Source organism: Pseudonaja textilis, chromosome 4 (genome assembly GCF_049901715.1).
Source record: "Pseudonaja textilis isolate UNSWEBS1 chromosome 4, rPseTex1.2, whole genome shotgun sequence".
Lineage (NCBI taxonomy): Eukaryota > Metazoa > Chordata > Lepidosauria > Squamata > Elapidae > Pseudonaja > Pseudonaja textilis.
Genome location: NC_141993.1, coordinates 90601959 through 90623485, shown reverse-complemented (window position 1 = coordinate 90623485; position 21527 = coordinate 90601959). Strand labels below are relative to the sequence as shown.

Genomic DNA, 21527 nt, shown 5'->3' with positions numbered 1-21527 from the left:
TCTGGGAGACCGAAAGGCCTCAAACCAGCCCCCAAAATATCATCTGTGAGGCGCAGTGCAGGTAAGGGGGTGGGGTGGTAGGGAATTGCATGCGAATGTGCAGGGGGTGAGGGGAGGGGGGGCACACATTGCATTCTGGGTGCTGGCACACGAGTGGGTGCGTGCTGGTGCATGCGCAATTTTTGGCACAGGAGCCCCAAAAGGTTAGCCACCATTGTTCTAGGATATATTCAAGAATGTTCCTCTGGAGATCCGTATCGGAAGTCCTCGATTTATGACCAGAATTAGGACCAGAATATCCGTTCCTAAGCAAGGCAATTGTTAATGGCAATAGCACTTAGACTTATATAGCGCTTCACGGGGCTTTCCAGCCCCTCTCTAAGCGGTTTACAGAGTCAGCCTCTTGCCACCCAACAATGCGAGACAGCTTGAAGACGTGTGGACTTCAACTCCCAGAATTCCTCCTCCTCCAGTCGTGTTTAGCTCTGGAATTCTGGGAGCTGAAGTCCACAAGTCTTAAACTTGCCACGTTTGAAGACTCTTGCACTAAGGAAGGCAATTAATAGAAAATCAATAAAATTTATTTTAAAATTTAAAAAAAAACCCTGCAACGAACGTCAACCTCAAACCGAACGGCGGCACTTGTGCTGCTGCAGCAACTGAGCGGCAGAAAAGAGATTTTTTTTTTTAAAAAAAATGAAAATCTGGGACACGCCACCACTCGGGGCTTACCTGGGATGTTGGCACAGGTGGACGGAAACCCGGAGAAGGAGCCAAGGTACCGCGGGGCTGCACTTTCGGCCGAAGCGGTAGGGGTAGGTCCCAGGAGGGCTGTGAGGCTCTTCGTCCTGGGCTCGGAGGATTCCCCGCTCCTGGCAAACTGAAAGGAGGGCTACGTTGAGGCAAGAGCCACGCAGGGCACGAAGGGTCCCCACTAGCGGGGCGTGTCCCGCTTGGAATTGGGCCGTGGGAGTGGCTGGAGTGCGCGCAGATCAACTTGCATGAAGGGAAGGCCGCCCACGTGGCCCCGGTCCCCCTCTCTCTCTCCCCCTGCTGGGACTATATGAAGGACGACTGAAAAAAGAAGGGAAGACCCTAAAGCAGACGGAAATCCCAAGGAAGGAAGGAAGAAAGGAAGGAAGGAAGGAAGGAAGGAAGGAAGGAAGGAAGGAAGGAAGGAAAGAAAGAAAGAAAGAAAGAAAGAAAGAAAGAAAGAAAGAAAGAAAGAAAGAAAGAAAGAAAGAAAGAAAGGAAAAAGAATCAGAAAGAGAGAAAGGAAGGAAGGAAGGAAGAAAGGAAAGAAAGAGAAAAAGAAAAAGAAAAAAGAAAGAGAAAGGAAGGAAGGAAGGAAGGAAGGAAGGAAGGAAGGAAGGAAGGAAGGAAAGAAAAGAAGAAAGAAAGAAAGAAAGAAAGGGGGGAAAAGAATCAGAAAGAGAGAAAGGAAGGAAGGAAGGAAGAAAGGGGAAAGAAAGAGAAAAAGAAAAAAAAAAAGAAAGAGAAAGGAAGGAAGAAAAGAAGAAAGAAAGAAAGAAAGAAAGAAAGAAAGAAAGAAAGAAAGAAAGAAAGAAAGAAAAGGGGGAAAAAGAATCAGAAAGAGAGAAAGGAAGGAAGGAAGGAAGAAAGGGAAAAGAAAGAGAAAAAGAAAAAGAAAGGAAGGAAGGAAGGAAAGAAGGAAGGAAAGAAAGAAAGAAAGAAAGAAAGGGAAGGGGAAAAAAGAAACAGAAAGAGAGAAAGGAAGGAAGGAAGAAAGGGAAAAGAAAGAGAAAAAGAAACAGAAAGAGAGAAAGGAAGGAAGGAAGGAACAAAGAAAGAACAGGAGAAAGAAAGAAGAAAGAAACAGAAAGGAATAAAGAAAGAAAGGGAAAAAGAAAGAAACAGAAAGAAAAGAAAGAAGGAAGGAGGGGAAAAAAGAAAGAAAGAAAAAGCAAGAAAGAGAGAAAGAGAAAGGAAGGAAGGAATAAATGAAGGAGTGAAGAAAGAATGGGAGAAAGAAAGAAAGAAAGACCCCAAAAGAAGGAAAGAAAGGAAATTTCTCACTAAAGACTCGTCGATCTGAGGCAGCAGCCGATGGTTGTTCTGCTCCACGGCCTCCAGGCACTGCAACATGACAGTCACGTGGGCGTCGCTCAGCAGAAAAGCTGAATCTGTAAAAGAAATTTTAAAATGGAGGGTGGAATGGGTTCGCTCCTGCACTTCTCTTCCAGGGCAGGATTTCTTTTACAAACTTTTCAGATGTGTGGCCTTCAAACTCCCAGAATTCCTCCCCAAAGGGCAGGTTTAGCAACAAGGCTGGTGGGGCAGGGGTATTCTGGATTTCTTCCTTTTAAGGGACCAGCCAAGCGTCAAAATGGATCGATACATCCTTGACCGATCGTGAAAAGCTAAACAGGGTTTGGACCTGATGAATCCAGGGATGGGAGACCTACCGGGAATTAAAGTCGAGGCGGGGAAATTGAAAAAGATGTGGAGCAGAAATGGCAAAGAGGAGTGTGCAAGAAAAAGTCAGAAGCTCAACTTGACCATTTAATATTTAAACAGAATTAGATCCTAGATTGAACAAGGATGTCCAGCCTTGGCCACTTTAAAGACCTGTGGACTTCGACTCCCAGGATTCTCCCCAGCCAGCATAGCTTGCTCTCTTGTAATCCCTTCCTCTGCAATCTCTCTCTCCACTTTAGGGGGTTAAGAGAAAAAGGAAACAGACACAGCTGGCTGGCTGGGGAATTCTGGGAGTTGAAGTCCACCAGTCTTAAAGTTGCCAAGTTTGGAGACCTCTGCCTTAACCGTTAGACTAAAGACTTTGTGGACTTCAACTCCCAGAATTCTCCCCAGCCAGCATAGCTTGCTCTCTTGTGATCCCTTCCTCTGCAATCTCTCTTCACTTTAGGAGGCTAAGAGAAAAAAAGAAACAGACAGGCTGGCTGGGGAATTCTGGGAGTTGAAGTCCACCAGTCTTAAAGTGGCCAAGGCTGGACATCCTGACTTAAAAATACTTGTGTGGGAAAACACCAGAGTTAGGCACACAATTGGGAATTCAAAAAAAAAAGCTTGCAAGGTCCACTTTCCGTATTGCCACCAACAGATTCCGTACAAAGCAACAGATAAAAGCTAGTGGAAGATAAGCAGGGAATTCCCAGTTACAGGTCGGCCTCAATTTATGACTGCGTGTCTGTTGCTAAGCAAGACAGTTCCTAAGTGGGTTTGGACCTGTTTTACGACCTTTCCGGCCACCGTGGTTAAGTGAATCGCTGCAGTTGTTAAGAGAGTAACACGGTTGTTCAGTGAAACTGACTTTGCTTGTCAGAAAGTTGCAAAAGGGGATCACGCAACCCCCCCGAAACTTCAACCGTTATAAATATGAACCAGTTGCCAAGCGCCTGAATTTTCATCGCGTGACCCTGAGGGATGCTGCAGCGGTCATTAAGTGTGAAAGACGTTCATTTAAGTCACTTTTTTTTTCAGTGCCGTTGTAACTTTGAATAGTCACTAAAATGAACGGTTTTAAGTCAAGGATGACCTGTGTCGGATGCCCTGCAAACCAGCCAGGATAAATTCCTTGTCTGTCTGGTCACACTTGGCCAATAAAGAGTTCTGTTCTCTCCTCCTCTCCTCCAAATTCTATTCTGTTCTTAAGTCTATTTCTATTTCTTCATTCTCATCAAGATGGGACGAGGGTGGCTTAGTGGCCAAGACAATGAGCTTGTCGATCAGAAAGGTTGGCGATTTGGCGGTTCGAATCCCTCACTCCACGTGACGGAGTGAGTTCCCGTCCCTCGTCCCAGCTTCTGCCAACCGAGCAGTTCGAAAGCATGTAAAAAAAAATATGCAAGTAGAAAAAATGGGGACCCCTTTGGTGGGAAGGGAACAGCGTTCTGTGCGCCTCTGGTGTGTAGTCCTGCCGGCCACATGACCACGGAGACGTCTTCGGACAGCGCTGGCTCTTCTTTGGCTTTGTAATGGAGAGGAGCACCACCCCTAGAGTCAGAAACATCTGGCACAGATGTGCGAGGGGAACCTTTACCTTATCCTACTCTACTCTGTTCTTAATTCTACTCTGTTCTATTCTCTTTCGTGATGGCTAACCTTTTCGTCGTCCTTGCGTCCCAAAAGTGCGCGCGTGTACCTGCATCCATAACGCAATGCGCGCGCAACACCCCCTGCCTTCTGCGCCTGCACAGCAGATACCCAACAATCAGCTGGCTGGCGGGAGGCCCGTGCGCACGTGCAGGGGCGCATGTTCTGGGCGACGGCTCATGTGCCGGCAGAAATGGCTCTGCGTGCCACTTCCGGTATGCATGCCATAGGTTCTAAATTATACTCTGTTTTTAATTCTATTCTTGATTCTATTCTATTTTGTACCCTCTTCTACTCTACGTGATGGCTCAAAACAGGAACAGAAAACGCCCCCCGATGAATTCTGCATGGAAGAGGACCAGGAGGAGGGAAGGGCAGCCCCGTTTTCCTCTCACCCGTGTAGAATTTCCTGATGTATTCCTTGTTCTCCAGGAGGGGCTTCAGCTGAGCGGAAAGGCAGTGGAACTGCAAGCTGTGCTGAAGCCAGAGCTCGGCGAGGGTTCGCTCTCTGGTCCTCTCCGGATTCTGTTGCCCGTTCTCATGGAGATGGATAAACTGCAGAGGAGGAACGAGGTTTGGAGAAAAAAGCAGGCCCAGGTCAGCTGGGAGAGAGGATCCATGGTGGAAAGGCCTTTTCTAGGTCTCCTGACACACACACACCCCAAAAGCCTGAGTTTTTAATCACGGGAGGCTTTTAAGAAGGGACTGGACAGTCACTTGTCTGACGTGGCATAGGCCAGGGTCTCCTGCTGGAACAGGGGGTTGGACTAGATGACCTCTCCAAGTCCCTTCCGAGCTCTATTCTGACAAAGGAGTTTCCTTTCAAGTTATCACTTTGAAAAAGAGAGAGAGAGGAGAAGTGGAGGGAGGAAAAGAAGGAAGAAAGAAAGGAAGGAGGGAGGGAGGGAGGGAGGGAAGGAAGGAAGGAAGGAAGGAAGGAAGGAAGGAAGGAGAGAGAGGGAGGGGGAGAGGAAGGAAGGAAGGAGGGAGGGAGGGAGGGAGGGAGGGAGGGAGGAGGAAAGAAGGAAGGAAGGAAGGAAGGAAGGAAGGAAGGAAGGAAGGAAGGAAGGAAGGAAGGAAAGAAGGAAGGAGAGGAAGGAAGGAGGGAGGGAGGGAGGGAGGGAGGGAGGAAAGAAGGAAGGAAGGAAGGAAGGAAGGAAGGAAGGAAGGAAGGAAGGAAGGAAAGAAGGAAGGGGAGAGGAAGGAAGGAAGGAAGGAAGGGAGGGAGGGAGGGAGGGAGGAAAGAAAGAAGGAAGGAATGAAGGAAGGAATGAAGGAAAGAAGGAAGGGAGAGAGGGATGAAGGGAGAGGAAGGAAGGAGGGAGGGGGAGGGAGGGAGGAAGGAAGGAAGGAAGAAGGAAGGGGAGAGAGGGAGGAAGGAATGAAGGAAAGAAGGAAGGAGAGAGAGGGAGGAAGGGAGAGGAAGGAAGGAAGGAAGGAAGGAAGGAAGGAAGGAAGGAAGGAAGGAAGGAAGGAAGGAAGGAAGATCAGGAGAAATTTCCTGAGGGTGAGAGCAATTAATCCATGGAACAGTTTCCCTCCAGAAGTCCATTCATTTAATTTAATATTAGTTAATCAATTTTTGGAAAAGTTTCCAAAGCCACGAGAGCCAAAATGCCTCCCCACTCACTTAGTGGGTAACAACAGCAAAGCCAACTTCTCTGTTCTGCCAACCCTGTGTTCCCTCCTGCGTATCTCCCGGGTTTCTCTCTCTGAATTCCCCGGGTTGCTCACCTTGTCCACGTGACGGGCTGCGTGGGGGCTCAGCCAACGCACATCCTTCACAAACTGCCAGTAGTCCGTCTTCTGGCAATGCACCTGCGGAGGAAACAGAAGTCAAATTCCTCCCGTGGGAGCTACTGCAGCCTCCCACGTGCTGCCGAAACCCAACCAGGTGGAAAAAAAGAGGAAGAAAACCCAACAGCTTTTCAGCTGCCGAATATAAACGACAGGAGGAGACATTTTGGCCAGCGGCAAAAGAAGGCCGCTCTTCAACGGGTGTCTTCTTATTTCGGGCTGAAGATCAGTCAGGCGCATCTTTAAGAAGATAACAATTATTTGCTTATTACGTTACTTCAGGGGTGTCAAATTGGATTTCTTCAATAGCCCGTTCAGCATTGTAGTTTTTGTCTGCGAGCCAGGGGAGGGGGGGACGGACACAGAAGGGGGGGCCAGCGGCAGTTGGCATGGCCCATTTTCAGCCTGTTTTTTGGCCCTTTTGGGCCCATTCTTGGCCTGTTTTGGGGGCCATTTTTGGCTTGTTTTTCAGCCAGTTTGGAACCGTTTTTCGGCCTGTTTTGGGCCCATTTTTCAGCCATTTTGACCTGGGTTTTGGGACCATTTTTGGCTTGTTTTTCAGACAGTTTTGGGCCTGTTTTTCAGCCCATTTTTCAACCATTATGACTTAGTTTTCAGGCCATTTTTGGCTTGTTTTCAGCTGGTTTGGGGTCTGTTTTTCAGTCCATTTTGGGCCTGTTGTTCAGCTTGTTTCTCGGCCTGTTTTGAGCTTGTTTCTCAGCCATTTTGGCCTGTTTTAGAGGCCATTTTCAGCCTGTTTGACTGGTTTTGGGGGGCATTTTTGCCTTGTTTTTCAGCTGTTTTGGGGCCTGTTTTGGACCCATTTTTGCCTTGTTTCTCAGATGTTTTGGTCTGTTACTGAGGCCATTTTTTGTTTGTTTGGGGCCCATTTTTTGGCTGTTTTTGGCCTGGTTTTCAACTGTTTTCGGTCTGGTTTTCAGCTGTTTTGGGGCCCATATTTCAGGCTGTTTTGGGCCCATTTGTCGGCCTGTTCTTGTACCATTTTTCAGCCCATTTTCGGCCTACAGAGTGCTGCAGGACGCCATGGAAAGTGAAAACAAGGCGCAGGGGGACAGCACACAGCAGGCCCGTCCTTTCATATTTCCAGGCTGGCCCCATGGGCCGGATTTAAGCATTTGAGTTTGACACCCTTGTTTTAGTTTGAGAGCGTGAGGATGCTTAAGAGGAATTATCCTCTATCACAACAGCCCTGTGAGGTTGTTTTAAGCCGAGGGAGAGAAGGACCAGTTCAGATTCACTTCAAAAAGCTCTGTGGGACAGCGGAATGGGTCTATAGTGGCTGTACTGGTTTTCCCCAGGGTTTTATTTGGGCTTAGTGTTGTTCAACCTTGGCAACTTTTAAGATATGTGGACTTCAATTCCAAGAATTCCCCAGCTGGCTGGGTGAATGACCCAATGACCAGGAGCCTGGGAGTTCCAGTCCCGCCTTAGGCATGAAAGCCGGCTGGGTGACTTTGGGCCAATCTCCAGGAGACGGAGAGTTCTAGTCCTGCCTTAGGCATGAAAGCTGGCTGGGTGATTTTGGGACAATCACCAGGAGACGGGGAGTTCTAGTCCTGCCTTAGGCATGAAAGCCGGCTGGGTGACTTTGGGCCAATCTCCAGGAGACGGAGAGTTCTAGTCCTGCCTTAGGCATGAAAGCTGGCTGGGTGACTTTGGGCCAATCACCAGGAAATGGAGAGTTCTAGTCCTGCCTTAGGCATGAAAGCTGGCTGGGTGATTTTGGGACAATCACCAGGAGACGGGAGTTCTAGTCCTGCCTTAGGCATGAAAGCCGGCTGGGTGACTTTGGGCCAATCTCCAGGAGACGGAGAGTTCTAGTCCTGCCTTAGGCATGAAAGCCAGCTGGGTGACTTTGGGCCAATCACCAGGAAATGGAGAGTTCTAGTCCTGCCTTAGGCATGAAAGCTGGCTGGGTGATTTTGGGACAATCACCAGGAGACTAAGAGTTCTAGTCCTGCCTTAGGCATGAAAGCCGGCTGGGTGACTTTGGGCCAATCTCCAGGAGACGGAGAGTTCTAGTCCTGCCTTAGGCATGAAAGCCAGCTGGGTGACTTTGGGCCAATCTCCAGGAGACGGAGAGTTCTAGTCCTGCCTTAGGCATGAAAGCCGGCTGGGTGACTTTGGGCCAATCTCCAGGAGACGGAGAGTTCTAGTCCTGCCTTAGGCATGAAAGCTGGCTGGGTGACTTTGGGCCAATCTCCAGGAGACGGAGAGTTCTAGTCCTGCCTTAGGCATGAAAGCCAGCTGGGTGACTTTGGGCCAATCTCCAGGAGACGGAGAGTTCTAGTCCTGCCTTAGGCATGAAAGCTGGCTGGGTGACTTTGGGCCAATCACCAGGAGACTAAGAGTTCTAGTCCCGCCTTAGGCATGAAAGCCAGCTGGGTGACTTTGGGCCAATCTCCAGGAGACTAAGAGTTCTAGTCCTGCCTTAGGCATGAAAGCCAGCTGGGTGACTTTGGGCCAATCTCCAGGAGACTAAGAGTTCTAGTCCTGCCTTAGGCATGAAAGCCGGCTGGGTGACTTTGGGACAATCACCAGGAGACTAAGAGTTCTAGTCCTGCCTTAGGCATGAAAGCCGGCTGGGTGACTTTGGGACAATCACCAGGAGACTAAGAGTTCTAGTCCCGCCTTAGGCATGAAAGCCAGCTGGGTGACTTTGGGCCAATCTCCAGGAGACTAAGAGTTCTAGTCCTGCCTTAGGCATGAAAGCCAGCTGGGTGACTTTGGGACAATCACCAGGAGACTAAGAGTTCTAGTCCCGCCTTAGGCATGAAAGCCAGCTGGGTGACTTTGGGCCAATCTCCAGGAGACTAAGAGTTCTAGTCCCGCCTTAGGCATGAAAGCCAGCTGGGTGACTTTGGGACAATCTCCAGGAGACTAAGAGTTCTAGTCCTGCCTTAGGCATGAAAGCCAGCTGGGTGACTTTGGGCCAATCTCCAGGAGACTAAGAGTTCTAGTCCTGCCTTAGGCATGAAAGCCGGCTGGGTGACTTTGGGCCAATCTCCAGGAGACTAAGAGTTCTAGTCCTGCCTTAGGCATGAAAGCCGGCTGGGTGACTTTGGGCCAATCTCCAGGAGACTAAGAGTTCTAGTCCTGCCTTAGGCATGAAAGCCAGCTGGGTGACTTTGGTTCAATCACCAGGGGACTGGGAGTTCTAGTCCTGCCTTAGGCATGAAAGCTGGCTGGGTGATTTTGGGACAATCACCAGGAGATGGAGAGTTCTAGTCCTGCCTTAGACAGGAAAGCCAGCTGGGTGACTTTGGGCCAATCACCAGAAGACGAAGAGTTCTAGTCCCGCCTTAGGTATGAAAGCCGGCTGGGTGACTTTGGGCCAATCACCAAGAGACAGAGAGTTCTAGTCCCGCCTTAGGCATGAAAGCTGGATGTGTGACTGTGGGCCAATCACCAGGTGACTGTGAATTCTAGTTCCGCCTTAGGCTTTAAAGTTGGCTAGGTGACTTTGGGCCAATCGCTAGGAGACTGAGAGTTCTAGTTCCCCCATTAGGCTCGACAACCATCTGAGTGACTTTGGGCCAGTCCGTCTCTCTCTACCAAACTCACTTCACAGGGTTGTTGTTGTGCGGAAAAATAGGAGGAGGAAGGTGTGTTGTATATGTTTGCCACCGTGAGTTATTTCTAAAATTAATAAAGGCCGGGGGACCCAAACAAAATCATTCCAAAATAAAATCCAATTTCCTTTCCTGCTCCCAAGTTGAGCCACCTGCAGAATGCCAGGCAAGGGAGAATCCTACCTTGTCTAGGATGAGGCCATGGTAGAGGATGCTGTGCATGTCCCTGCAGAGCCGCTCCAAGCCGCCATATTTAGACCAGATGTTGGGATTACTGATGGAGACCAAGCCTTCCACCGTAGCCTTCAGGTTCCCCAACAGCGTCCAGTGTTCTCTCCTGAAACGTAAAGCAAACCCAGTGGACTATTATCCCCTAAGGAAAACAGTCCAACAAACGCAACCTACTGCAACTAACAAGGTCATATATTCAATTTTGCAGCTACAAAGATTGTTGGCCGAGCAGGTACAAAAACAGCCAGGGAAATAATCGAAGCTTGGGAAACAGGCCCCTGGCCAGTCAACAGGAGTGCTGATTGACTAGCAGCTTATCAGGTACAGGCAATCCTCAACTTACAACCGTTCATTTAGTGACCATTCGAAGTTACAACAGCACTGAAAAAAAAGTGACCTTCGACCACTTTTCACACTCATGACCCTTGTCGCGTCCCCATGGTCATGTGATCAAAATTCATATGCTTGGCAAACTGGTTCATATTTATGACGGCTGACGTTCCGGGGTCACGTCATCCCCTGTTGGGACCTTCTGACAAGCAATAGTGAAGCCATGTTCACTTAACAACTGTGTTACTAATTTAACAACTGCAGTGATCCTCTTAATAAACATGGGAAGATGATTTGTAAAATGGGGCAAAACTCACTTAACAAATTTCTCACTTAGCAAACATACATTCTGGACTCGATTGTGGCCGTATAGTCGAAGATGACCTGTACTTTAGGATCCAGGACTTGGCAGCACAAGGAAACAACAGCCAACTTAATAGCCAGCCATATCTGATATTAACACAGTTGAGAAAGTCCAGAAATATTTCACAAGAAGAGTTCTCCACTCCTCTACTCGTTGCAGAATACCTTATGCCACCAGACTTGAAATTCTAGACCTAGGGAACCTAGAACTATGCCGCCTTTGGTCTGATATAAGTATAGTATATAAAAGCATACATTGCAATGTCCTACCTGTCAATGAATACTTCAGCTTCAACCACAACAATACAAGAGCACACAATAGATACAAACTCAAGGTTAATCACACCAAACTTGATTGCAGGAAATACGACTTCAGCCACAGAGTGGTCAATGTCTAGAATCCTCTACCTGACTCTGTGGTTTCTTCCCCAAACCCCAAAAACTTTAACCTTAGACTGTCTACTATTGACCTCACCCCATTCCTAAGAGGTCTGTAGGGGGTGTGCATAAGCGCACCAATCGTGCCTACCGTCCCTGTCCTATTGTTTCTTTTATTTTTCTTATATGTACCCATTTCATGTATTCATAACTGTGTATATACTTATACCTATTATCTTGTAAACTATTGACAAATCAAAATAAATAAATATAATAAATAAATAAAAATCAACATAGAATAGAATAGAATTCTTTATTGGCCAAGTGTGATTGGACACACAAGGAATTTGTCTTGGTGAAAATGCTCTCAGTGTCCATAAAAGAAAAGATACATTTGTCAAGAATCATCAGGTACAACACTTAATAATAGTCATAGGGTACAATTAAGCAATCAAATCATACTAGGAAACAGTCCATATAAATCATAAGGATACAAGCGACAAAGTTAGTCATACAGTCACAAGTGGGAAGGGATGGGTGATAAGGAGGGATGAGAAGATTAATAGCAATAGTAATGCAGACTTTGTAAATAGTTGAACAGTGTTGAGGGAATTATTTGTTTAGCAGAGGGATGACGTTTGGGAAAAACTCCCCTTGTGTCTAGTTGTTCTGGTGTGCAGGGCTCTATAGCCTCGTTTTGAGGGAAGGAGTAGAAACAGTTTATGTCCAGGATGTGAGGGGTCTGTAGATATTTTCACAGCCCTCTTTTTGACTCAGGGTGCAGGATCCAGGTCCTCCATGGAAGGCAGGTGGGTAGTAATTGTTTTTTCTACAGTCCTAATTACTCCCTGAAGTCTCTCTCTGTCCTGTTGGGTTGCAGAACCAAACCAGGCAGTGATAGACGTGCAGATGAGCCCAACATTTTTGTTGCTAAGCGGAACAGTTTGTTAAGTCAATTTTACCCCGTTTTATGACCTTTTGTGCCACGGTTGCTAAATGAATCACTGCAGTTGTTAAGTTAGCAACATGGTTCTTAAGTGAATCTGGCTCCCCCATCTATGGCAACTTTAAGCCTGGAGGACTTCAATTCTCAGAATCCCCAGCCAGCCGTGTCTGTTTCTTTTTTTCTCTTAACCCCCTAAACTGGAGAGAGATTGCAGAGGAAGGGATCACAAGAGAGTAAGCTATGCTGGCTGGGGAGAATTCTGGGAGTTGAAGTCCATCAGTCTTAAAGTTTGGACACCTGCTGTTTTGAAGCATCCAACTATCCTGATAACACCCGACTCTGAATATGTCAAAAATGACAAATAATGCAAATTATTTTTATCTGCAGAAGACAATCCAAAGTTATTAGCTGAATCGACCTCTCCTCGGTAAAATCTGGATTGCGAAGGATGAAACCCACCCAAGGGTTCCACAATTATTTATCGCCTCAAGAGAAAGATTGGCTTTCAGCTCCCAAAATAAAAAAATATTTTTTCACTACCTAGAATGTTGAGAGTTTCTATATCCACCCTTCCTGATTCTTCATGTCATTTAAGAAGGCTGAGTCAAGAGAAAAGCAAGTATTTTTTTTCCTAGAAGTACAGTTAGTCCTCAAGTTAACAAACATTAGTTTAGCGAATGTCCAGATACAACGGTATTGAAAAAAAGGCACTTGCAAGCAGTCTTCCAACTTACGACGGTCACTGTCATGTACAGTGACTTACAATCATTTATTTAGCGACTGTCCAAAGTTGCAAGGGCACTTGAAAAACTGACTTATGACCCCTTTTCACACAACCACTGCCGTATCCGTTGGGTCATGTGATCAAAACTTGACCGCCTGCCAGCTGACTCATATTTACGACGGCCACAGTGTCCCGGGGATCATGGGATCCCCTTTTGTGGCTTTCTAATCAGCAAAGTCAACAGGGAAGCCAGATCCACTTAACAACCGGATTCAGTTACTAACATAACCGCAGCAATTCACTTAACCACAGTGGCAAGAAAGGATGCAAACTGGGGCAAAGCTCACTTAAGAAGTGCCTCGCTTAATGACAGAAGTGCTGGGCTCTATTGTGGTCATACGTCGGTAGCATTCCCCAGGTCCTCTGGATCACGGCCTGCAACTTTGAGGCCTGGCTTCAGACGATCGCAATCGCAGTTGGGAAAGCCAGATTCTCTGAACGACTGTGTGATTCACTTAACGACTGTGGCAAAAATTATCGTGAAATCAGATGCGAGTGACTTAACGCCCGCCTTTCTTCCCAAGAGAAATTCTGCTCCTGATTTTGGTCATAAGGACGGCCTGTAAACAGTAATGGCAGAACGTGAGGACTTCTAAGGAAGAGATCTCAAATTTCCCATTCTGGCTAGAAGAGATTACGTAATCCACCAGATCCACCTTTAACAGCCAAGAACGTTGTGGTCCTATTGAGCTGCCAGAAATGGGGAAGGATAGAGAAAACGGAATGGGCAAAGGAGTTTAAAACAGTGGCCCCCAACCTTTTTTGTGCCGCGGCCCGGTACCAGCATCACAAAATGATCCGCGACCCGGTACCGGCATCAGCACGCATGACCAAGGCAAGGAGAGCCGAGTGACCGGCCAGCCAGCCGTCCCCCGCTTCTCCTCGCCACCTTCAACTCCTCCTTTGTACCTTTTTTGTGCTTTTCTGTGCTTTCTTAATCTCCTCCGCCATCGGGACGGCTCTTCGTTTGAAGCCGCCCTCCCCTTCGATGAAACTAAGGCGCGAGGATCCCTTCAGGACCCAAACGCCGCTTTCCAACTGGAAAAGCTCGCCCGGAAGCACTTTCTCGTCAAAACAAGATGGCGGCGCCCAGCAAACCGGCGGCCCAGTAGAAAATGATCCACGGACCGTTACCGGTCCGGGGCCCGGTGGTTGGGGACCCCTGGTTTAAAGCAGTAGTTGCCAGGGACCACTGGTGGTCTGTGAGAAAATTTTGGTGGTCCGCAGAGAAATGTTCGCCCCCCAAAGCAATTAAACTGGGCTGCGCGGGAACACAAGGCTGCGCTGCCCACATGGCCCGCGGGAACACAAGGCTTGTGTCACTTTGTGAACAACACAAGGTAGTGAAGGAAGGGGGGGAAAGGGCAGAGGGTGGCCCCATGCGCCTGGCCTGGCCACCGGGCTGCTTCTTTCCGCTTCTTTCTTCTTCTGCTGGAAAGCAGCAGAAGTCTTTCTTTCTCTCCCCCAAACTCCGCCAGAAATGAGTCTTTGGGACCCTGCAAGGCCTCCTGCTCCAAGAGGCTGCGCCGGCAAAGACTCTTTTCCGGCAGAGTTTGGGGGGGGGAGAGAAAGAAAGACTTCTGCAGCTTCTGCTGCTTTCCTTGCACGAAGCCAAAAGTCTCTCTCTCTCTCTCTCTCCCCCCACCCAAGAAGGTTAGGAATGTGGCTGCCTTGGAGGGTGTGTGAGGGACGTGTGTGCGTGTGTGTGTGTGTGTGTGAGAGAGAGAGAGAGAGAGAGAGAGAGAGAGAGAGAGAGAGGAGAGGGAGAGGGAGAGAGAGAGAGAGAGAGAGAGAACATCACCGCCAGCCCTTCGAGGTTAGTTCAGCTCTCTCTCTCTCTCTAACATCAGCAAACCACCGTCAGTCAAAATTCATATTAGTGGTCCGTGGGATTTAAACTTATGAGTTTGGTGGTCCCTGAGGTCCAAAAGGTTGGTTCCCCCTGGTTTAAAAGTTGCAGTAGATCCTTTAAATACAACTTTAGTGGCCGTTCAAAGGTACAACAGCATTGACAAAAGTGATTTATGACCGTGTGGCACACTTACGACCATTGCAGCATCCTCAGGGTCATGTGATGAAAACAAAAAAATCAGATATTTGGCCACTGGAATGTACTTATGATGGTTGGAGCGTCCCAAAAACACGTGATTCCTCTTTTGCGACCTTCCGGCCAGCAAAATCAACGAGGAGTCCATTCACTTCACCCGCGTTACTAAGATAACAACTGCAGTCATTCACTTAACAACTGTGTGGCAGGAAAGGTTGTAAAATGGAGGCAAAACTCACTTTACAACTGTCTGGCTTAGCAACAGAACTGTCTCCCCTGGTCTTTCTCTTCTCTAGACCAGCCAGGCCCAGTTCCTGCCACCGTCCATCGTATGTTTTAGTCTCCAGTCCCCTCATCCTCCTGGTTGCTCTTCTCTGCACTTTTCTAGAGTCTCAAAATATTGTTTACAGTGTGGTGACCAAAACTGGATGCAGGACTCTAGGTGTGGCCTTACTAAGGCTTTACGGTGTGGTATTAATACCTCCCTTGATCTCGATTGCATCCCTCTGTTAATGCAACTTAGGATTGCGTTGGCTTTTTTGGCGGCTGCTGCACACGGCTGGCTCTTATTTAGCTGGTTGTCCCACTAAGACTCCGAGATCCCTCTCCCAGTTCCTGCTATTGAGCCTGGTTTCACCCAGTCTGTATGGGTCCTTTGGTTTTTCTTGCCTAAGTGTAGGACTTTACTTTCCTCTGCATTGAATTTCATTTTGTTAGATACGGCCCAGGGTTCTAGTCTGTCAAGATCCCTCTGGATCTTCAGCCTATCCTCTTGGTGTCTTGTTTGTGAATAGATCAGCCCAGTCTTTCTTAATGGGCACAACATATCCAACTCTAAAGACTTCAGGCATCTGCTGGAGGCCATTGTGGGGTGCTTTCTGCCTTTAAGAACATGTTTCTCCATTTCTCCTTTGGGCAAATATTCTCTCCTGCCTCTTTTGATATTAAGAATAAAGAATATTTTAATCTGGGGAAGGGGGAAGATTCCTACATTATCAATGGAACTTTTCGAATAAAATAAGGGTTTCTTCCCCCAAGTAGGTTAATTAGACAGTTAAACAAATGGAGCAAGAATGGCATGAATTAAAAGGAATGCATCACACAAGATTTTCATCCATGCGTTAACTTGTGTTGCTCTTTCTGTTTTTTTAAACGAGTGGCTTTTATCCTGGATTTTAAACAAGTCTGACTTCCTTTAATTTCCAAGTTCAGAGATGTTTACAAGCCCCAAAAAAGCAGCATAAGGCAAAGAGCAAAGCCACTCCCCAAACTCCAAACAATACCATCCAAATATACATTGAAAGCAAGCAATTTAGTACCGGCTGGGTGAAACCAGTTCAAAGGTAAGCAAGCGTGCCTCTCCCGGGACAGTCAAATGCTGCTGAATAATCAGAATTGGATTGATAATTTATGATCCTTGCAGACAGCTGGTCATTTGCATCCTTTTAGAGGGTTGTTGAGACCACCTGGAGATTCATCTGTGTCCTCAGGGTCACCTGAATGGTGCAAATGGGTGTGGGGGCTTTTGGGAATTGCTGAAAGGACTCCAAGTGGCTTCAACGACCCTCTAAAAGGATGCAAATGTCCAGCTGTCTGCAAGGAATATATATATATTCCCTTCCCCACCATTCAGTCAGAGCTGTCTTGGATGAGAAGTGAAACCTCTTCAAAAAAAAACACCCTAGAATTGTATTTGCTCAAAATTGAGAAAAATGAGAAAATTCCAATAGAGGAGGAGCTGATTAAGAAAATAATGGAAATAATGTGCAGAAATGAGTAGGTTAACATTAGCAATTAGAGAGCAAGAAGAAAAACAATACTTTAAGATATAGGATTTATTTTACCAATAGTTAGATAGAAAAGTAGCAAATTGAAGTGTAATACAATAGCAATGATATAACTGATTATTTTGGAATGAATTATAATATGAATTAAAATGAGTAAGAACTGAGATTTGCTCTGAAGGATAATGCGGATTTGAAATTAAAGTTTAATGATGATGTAATAATAATACGACATGGAAAGTTGATTAATGTAATATGAATGTAAATTTAAATCTAAGAGGAAAAGGCTATAAATATTATGCACAAGAAATATGTACCAACCGACACACTGTATAATTGAAAGGTTCTATTTGTTGTTTTATGTTTGTGTTTGTTGTTTTTTTAAAAAATTATATTAAAAAAAACCACCAGAAAGTCCAAAAACACCTTTGGGAGGTCCTGAATCTGCATTTGTAAAAGGGAAAAACATGGTGGCTGGGCCATACCTGCAAGATTGTGCATATGATTTTGTGTGTGTGTGTGTGTGTGTGTGTGTGTGCTTGTGTTTCCTGGTTACCAAACCGATAGGCTTTAAGGACATGGACTTTAAACTCAGGGTGTTCCAGGGGAAGATATTCCTGCCAAGGGCCCAGAATCATAACCTGGCAGAATGGACTTATTATGGATGGCTTTCATTGACACCAGGTTGGCTTCTGAGGTGCTGTTGTCCCCTTTGCAGGTAGAGTTAATTCTAATTTTTGTAAGGCTACCTTAACAGAATCTTGCCCATTGGATATAGATAGTCCTCGACACACAGCCAAAAGCCAGCCCAAAATTTCCATTGATAAGCGAGACACTGGTTAAGTGAGGTTTACTCCATTTTTAGATTAGATTAAATTAACAGTGTTGGAAGGGACCTCGTAGGTTATCTAGTCCAACCCCCTTGCCCAAGCAGGAGACCCTACACCATTTCTGAAAGATGGCAGTCCAGTCTCTTCTTGAAAGCCTCCAGGGATGAAGCCCCTACAACTTCCGAAGGCAACTTCTGTTCCATTGAATATAGAATAACAAGAGTTGGAAGGGACCTTGGAGGTCATCTAGTCCAATCCCCCACCCAAGCAGGAGACCCTACACCATTGCTGACAAATGGCAGTCCAATCTCTTCTTGAAAGTCTCAAATGGTGGCACTCCCACAACTTCCTTCAACGAGGTTCATCCATAACAGATTAATAGAGTTGGAAGGGACCTTGTAGGTCATCTAGTCCAACCCCCTACCCAAGCAGGACACCCTACACTATTCTTGACAGATGGCCGTCCACTCTCTTGAAAGCCTCCAGGGATGAAGCTCCCACAACTTCCGAAGGCAACTTCTGTTCCATTAGCTGATTGTTCTCACTGTCAGAAAGTTTCTCCTTATTTCCAGGTTGAATCTCTCCTTGATCAATTCATCTGCAGTAGAAAAATTTTCTCTCTTTTTTGTTTGGACTTGTGGGCTGAGTTAAGCACCACAAATTTAGAGATTCAACTCAGTCAAGAGGGTTCAGTAGGAAAAGTCAAAGGATCAAGGGGGGATAGAGGCCAACAACAATCCAAGATGGCGGGAATGACGTTTCTACAATGGGGCAGATGGACGCCATTTTGGATGTTTTGAGTCCTCGTTTGGATGTTCCCCTGAAGATGAGAGACACGGCTGGAAGAAAGTCTCTGGAATAGAACCGAACAGAATAACAGAGTTGGAAGGGACCTTGTAGGTCATCTAGTCCAACCTCCCGCCCAAGCGGGAGACCCCACACCATTTATGACTGAAGGCAGTCCAGTCTCTCCTTGGAAGCCTCCAGGGATGAAGCTCCCACAACTTCCGAGGGCAACTTCTGTTCCATGGGTTGATTGTTCTCCCTGTCAGGAAATTTCTTCTTATTTCCAGGTTGAATTTCTCCTTGTTCAGTTTTCGTCCATGATTCCTTGTCTGGCCTTCAGGTGCTTTGGAGAATAGCTTCCTCCTCTCTATGGCAGCCCCTCAAATATTGGAAGACTGCTATCCTGTCTCCCCTGGTCCCTCTCTTCACTTTCTATGTAAAATCTTACACATTTTACGACCTTTCTTGCTGCTGTCATTAAATGAATCATTGTCGTTAGCAATACAGGTAGTGCTTGACTTGCAACCTTCATTTAGTTAGGCCATTCAAAGTTACAACGACCGGAAAAAAAGTGACTTGGGACCGTTTTTCACACTGTGGTCATTTGGATGCTTGACAAACTGACACACATCTACGACAGCTGCAGTGTCCTGGGATGAGGCTTTGGCGACCTTCTGACAAGCCAAGTCCATGGGGAAGCCGGATCCACTTAACAACCGTGCTGCAAATTTAACGATGGCGGCAATCCACTTAACAAACACGGCAGGAGAAGTCGTGAAATCGGGCAAAACGACTTAAAGCATTTCTCACATAGCAGCATAAATTTGAGGCTCCATGGTGGTCGTACGTTGAGGACTGGCTGCAGAGTTGTCAAGCGAATCTGGCTACCCCATGGATTCTGCTTGTCAGAAAGTCGCAAAAGGGGATCCTGTGACTCCGGGACACCACGACTGTCATAAAAAAACAAATAACGTACCTATTGTTTATACATTACTAATTTTGTTACTGTTATTTTGATCACAATACCCATTTTGGTTCGTGGCGAACTTTTTTGTTATGGTGTGCTGAAAGCTATCGTGTGCGCTGGCACCCACAATGCAATGTGCCCCGCCCCCCCTGCGTATGCACGCTCCTCTCAGCTGATTTTCAGCCCATTTGAGGCCGTTTTCACCCTCCCGGAGGCCCGAGGGAAGCCTGTGCAGCCTCGTGAGGCCGAAAAATTCGCCTTCCGGAAATACCGGAAGTGCCCTTTTTCAGTCTCCAGAGGGCCTCGGCAGCCCAGGGGTGACTGTTTTTGCCCTCTCAGAGGCTCAAGAAAAGCCTTTGCAGCCTCGGGAGGCTGAAAACAGGCCCATTTTGGCACTTCTGGTATATCCAGAAGGCCTATTTTTCGGCCTCCCGAGGCTGCAGAGGTTTTTCTTGAGCCTTTGGGAGGGCAAAACAGCCATCCCTGGGCTCCCGAGGCCCTCTGGAGACTGAAAAGGGGCACTTCCGGTATTTCCGGTAGGCCCATTTTTCAGCCTCCCGAGGCTGCAGAGGCTTCCCTCAAGCCTCCGGGAGGGCGAAAACGGCCTCAAACAGGCCAAAAATCAGCTGGGAGAAGCACGCATGCGCAGTGCAGGTAAATTTGGTTGGGGCTCACCTGCCCGCACAAATGGCTCTGCCTGCCACCTGTGGCACGCATGCCATAGGTTCGCCATCACGGATCTATAGGGTCACATTTTGGAATTACCCTATTTCCCCATGTATAAGCCACCCCTTTTTTCCAAAATTTTCAAGCCCAAAAAGTAGGGGGGTGGCATATACAAAGCAGGTACACTTTTTATACGTGAAAAATGCATAAAATAATAAAGTAGGAATAAACTGGTTTTCCAGCAGTATGCTATACTTTTTGTAAAAATTGTACGTGATGATACGATTACGAGTGCGAGTACGCGATAGAAATGCATACGCTAGGCATCGGCCTGAATGCTTCGTTCCTACTCTCGTTCCGATGCGTAGATTGCTAGCGTCGCCGCACCGCTCGGCATCATGACCGAAGTTGTAGATCTAGACGTCGAATTTTGTTTCTTTGTAAATTTTCTTTCTTCATAACTTGTTTCTCTAATAAAATATTTTTTTCAAAACTTCACAGTCCAAAAATTGGGGGTGGCTTATACAAAGGGGGTGCTTATACATGGGGAAATACGGTATTTATCCTATTTCATGTTCCGACTTCCACCTTTCGCTTTCAACCATCAATAGAATCTATTCCACGTACTGTAGCATTCTGTTTCCCCTTTATTTTTTTTAGTTCTAGAGTTAATCTATCTAATTCTGTGCAAACCAGTATTTTCTTTATTATCTCTCTTTCTAGAGGTGTATTTTCATTCTTCCATTGCTGGGTGTATACCATTCTTGCTGCTGTCAGAATGTGTAGTATTAAATAAATCGACCCTTTGCTCTAGCCCTCTGTTGTAATTCCTAATAAAAAATAATTCTGGCTTGAATTCTAGAATGTTGTCCTCGAGCGTCCTGAATTTTGATCACGTGATGGTTGTGTGGAAAATGGTCGCAAGTTGCTTTTTTCAGTGCCGTTATAACTTCAGTCACTACAGTAAGTGAACTGTTGTAAGTCGAGGGTTACCTGTACGAAAACCCCAAGAAGCACGTTTAAAACATGCCCAACTGACCCAGGGGTGCTCTTTAACTGGCCCACCCAACGCAGTAGAGAAGATTTCCCAGGGTGGGATACAAAAGCAACAAAGTCACAAAAATAGGTGAAGTCCCTTTAATTCCTTCAACTTGGCCTCCAATGTCCAACTATCATTGACTGGAGAAAAAACTCCCCCACAAACAGTTAAGAAAAGGAAGAAATGCCAGTTCAAACTCAAAATACAAATATATTATAAATAGAAAAAAAACAACACAAACCACACTGAAACAATTTATGAGACAAGGCAGGATAAGGACTTGAGGACGTCCACAAATATCAAAATACACACACGCAGGGAAGGACACCAGAACTCAGATAAGAACTGACAGAACTAGAATTATTTCACGCTTTGCTTCCAGCACTGGGCCAGGCGCAGTTTGTCCTTTTAAACAGTCCTCCCAGCTGCAGCCCATAAAGGGGATCAGGGCCCTTTCCTCCCCCATAGACCATGCCATTCATGTTTCTCCCTTATCAGCTTCTCCCTGCGTGTCTTAGGATGAAGAAGGGATGGGCCTGGTTCTTTCTCTGAATGCCCAGCCGGCCTGTGCCCTTCCCCAGTTTCCTCTACAACCTCCCAATCCCTGTCAGCTGTTCCTCCTCTCCCTCGGAGTCGGGTTCTAACAGGGGCACGACACTTCCTTGCTCTAAGGAAGAGTCTTTCCAGGCCCTGCCACCCACCCAGGATCTTCTCAACCATCTACGTGCCAAGGCTGCAGCTGGTTTCATTCTCTGCACAAAACATTGCGTCGTTAACAAACAACGGGGCTTTTCAGCACTGAGGCTGGAGGATTGATTTCAAGCCGTTGCACCCTAGGGCGTTCCCATTGTTGTGACTCTCTCAGTGTTGAGAGGCGAGGATCGGCTGCAACTTGCCAAAGTACGGAAGCAG

General features: G+C 46.8%; 1 protein-coding gene and 1 long non-coding RNA gene across 2 annotated transcripts in view; one reads left to right on the top strand and one right to left on the bottom strand.

Moving 5' to 3' along the window:
• RUBCN (rubicon autophagy regulator) overlaps positions 1 to 21527 on the bottom strand; it is a 73531-nt gene that overhangs the window by 44695 nt on the left and 7309 nt on the right. Inside the window, exons 2-6 of the mRNA XM_087933733.1 lie at positions 9648 to 9801; positions 5809 to 5892; positions 4470 to 4629; positions 2038 to 2144; positions 733 to 880 (exon numbers count right to left, since the gene is read on the bottom strand). Of these exons, the coding sequence (XP_087789859.1) occupies positions 733 to 880; positions 2038 to 2144; positions 4470 to 4629; positions 5809 to 5892; positions 9648 to 9801 (653 nt within the window). The remainder of the gene's footprint in view (positions 1 to 732; positions 881 to 2037; positions 2145 to 4469; positions 4630 to 5808; positions 5893 to 9647; positions 9802 to 21527) is intronic.
• The window catches only part of LOC148125944 (uncharacterized), a 55920-nt gene continuing 46264 nt past the window's right edge, over positions 11872 to 21527 (top strand). Inside the window, exon 1 of the long non-coding RNA XR_015743657.1 lies at positions 11872 to 11999. This is a non-coding gene — a long non-coding RNA (uncharacterized LOC148125944). The remainder of the gene's footprint in view (positions 12000 to 21527) is intronic.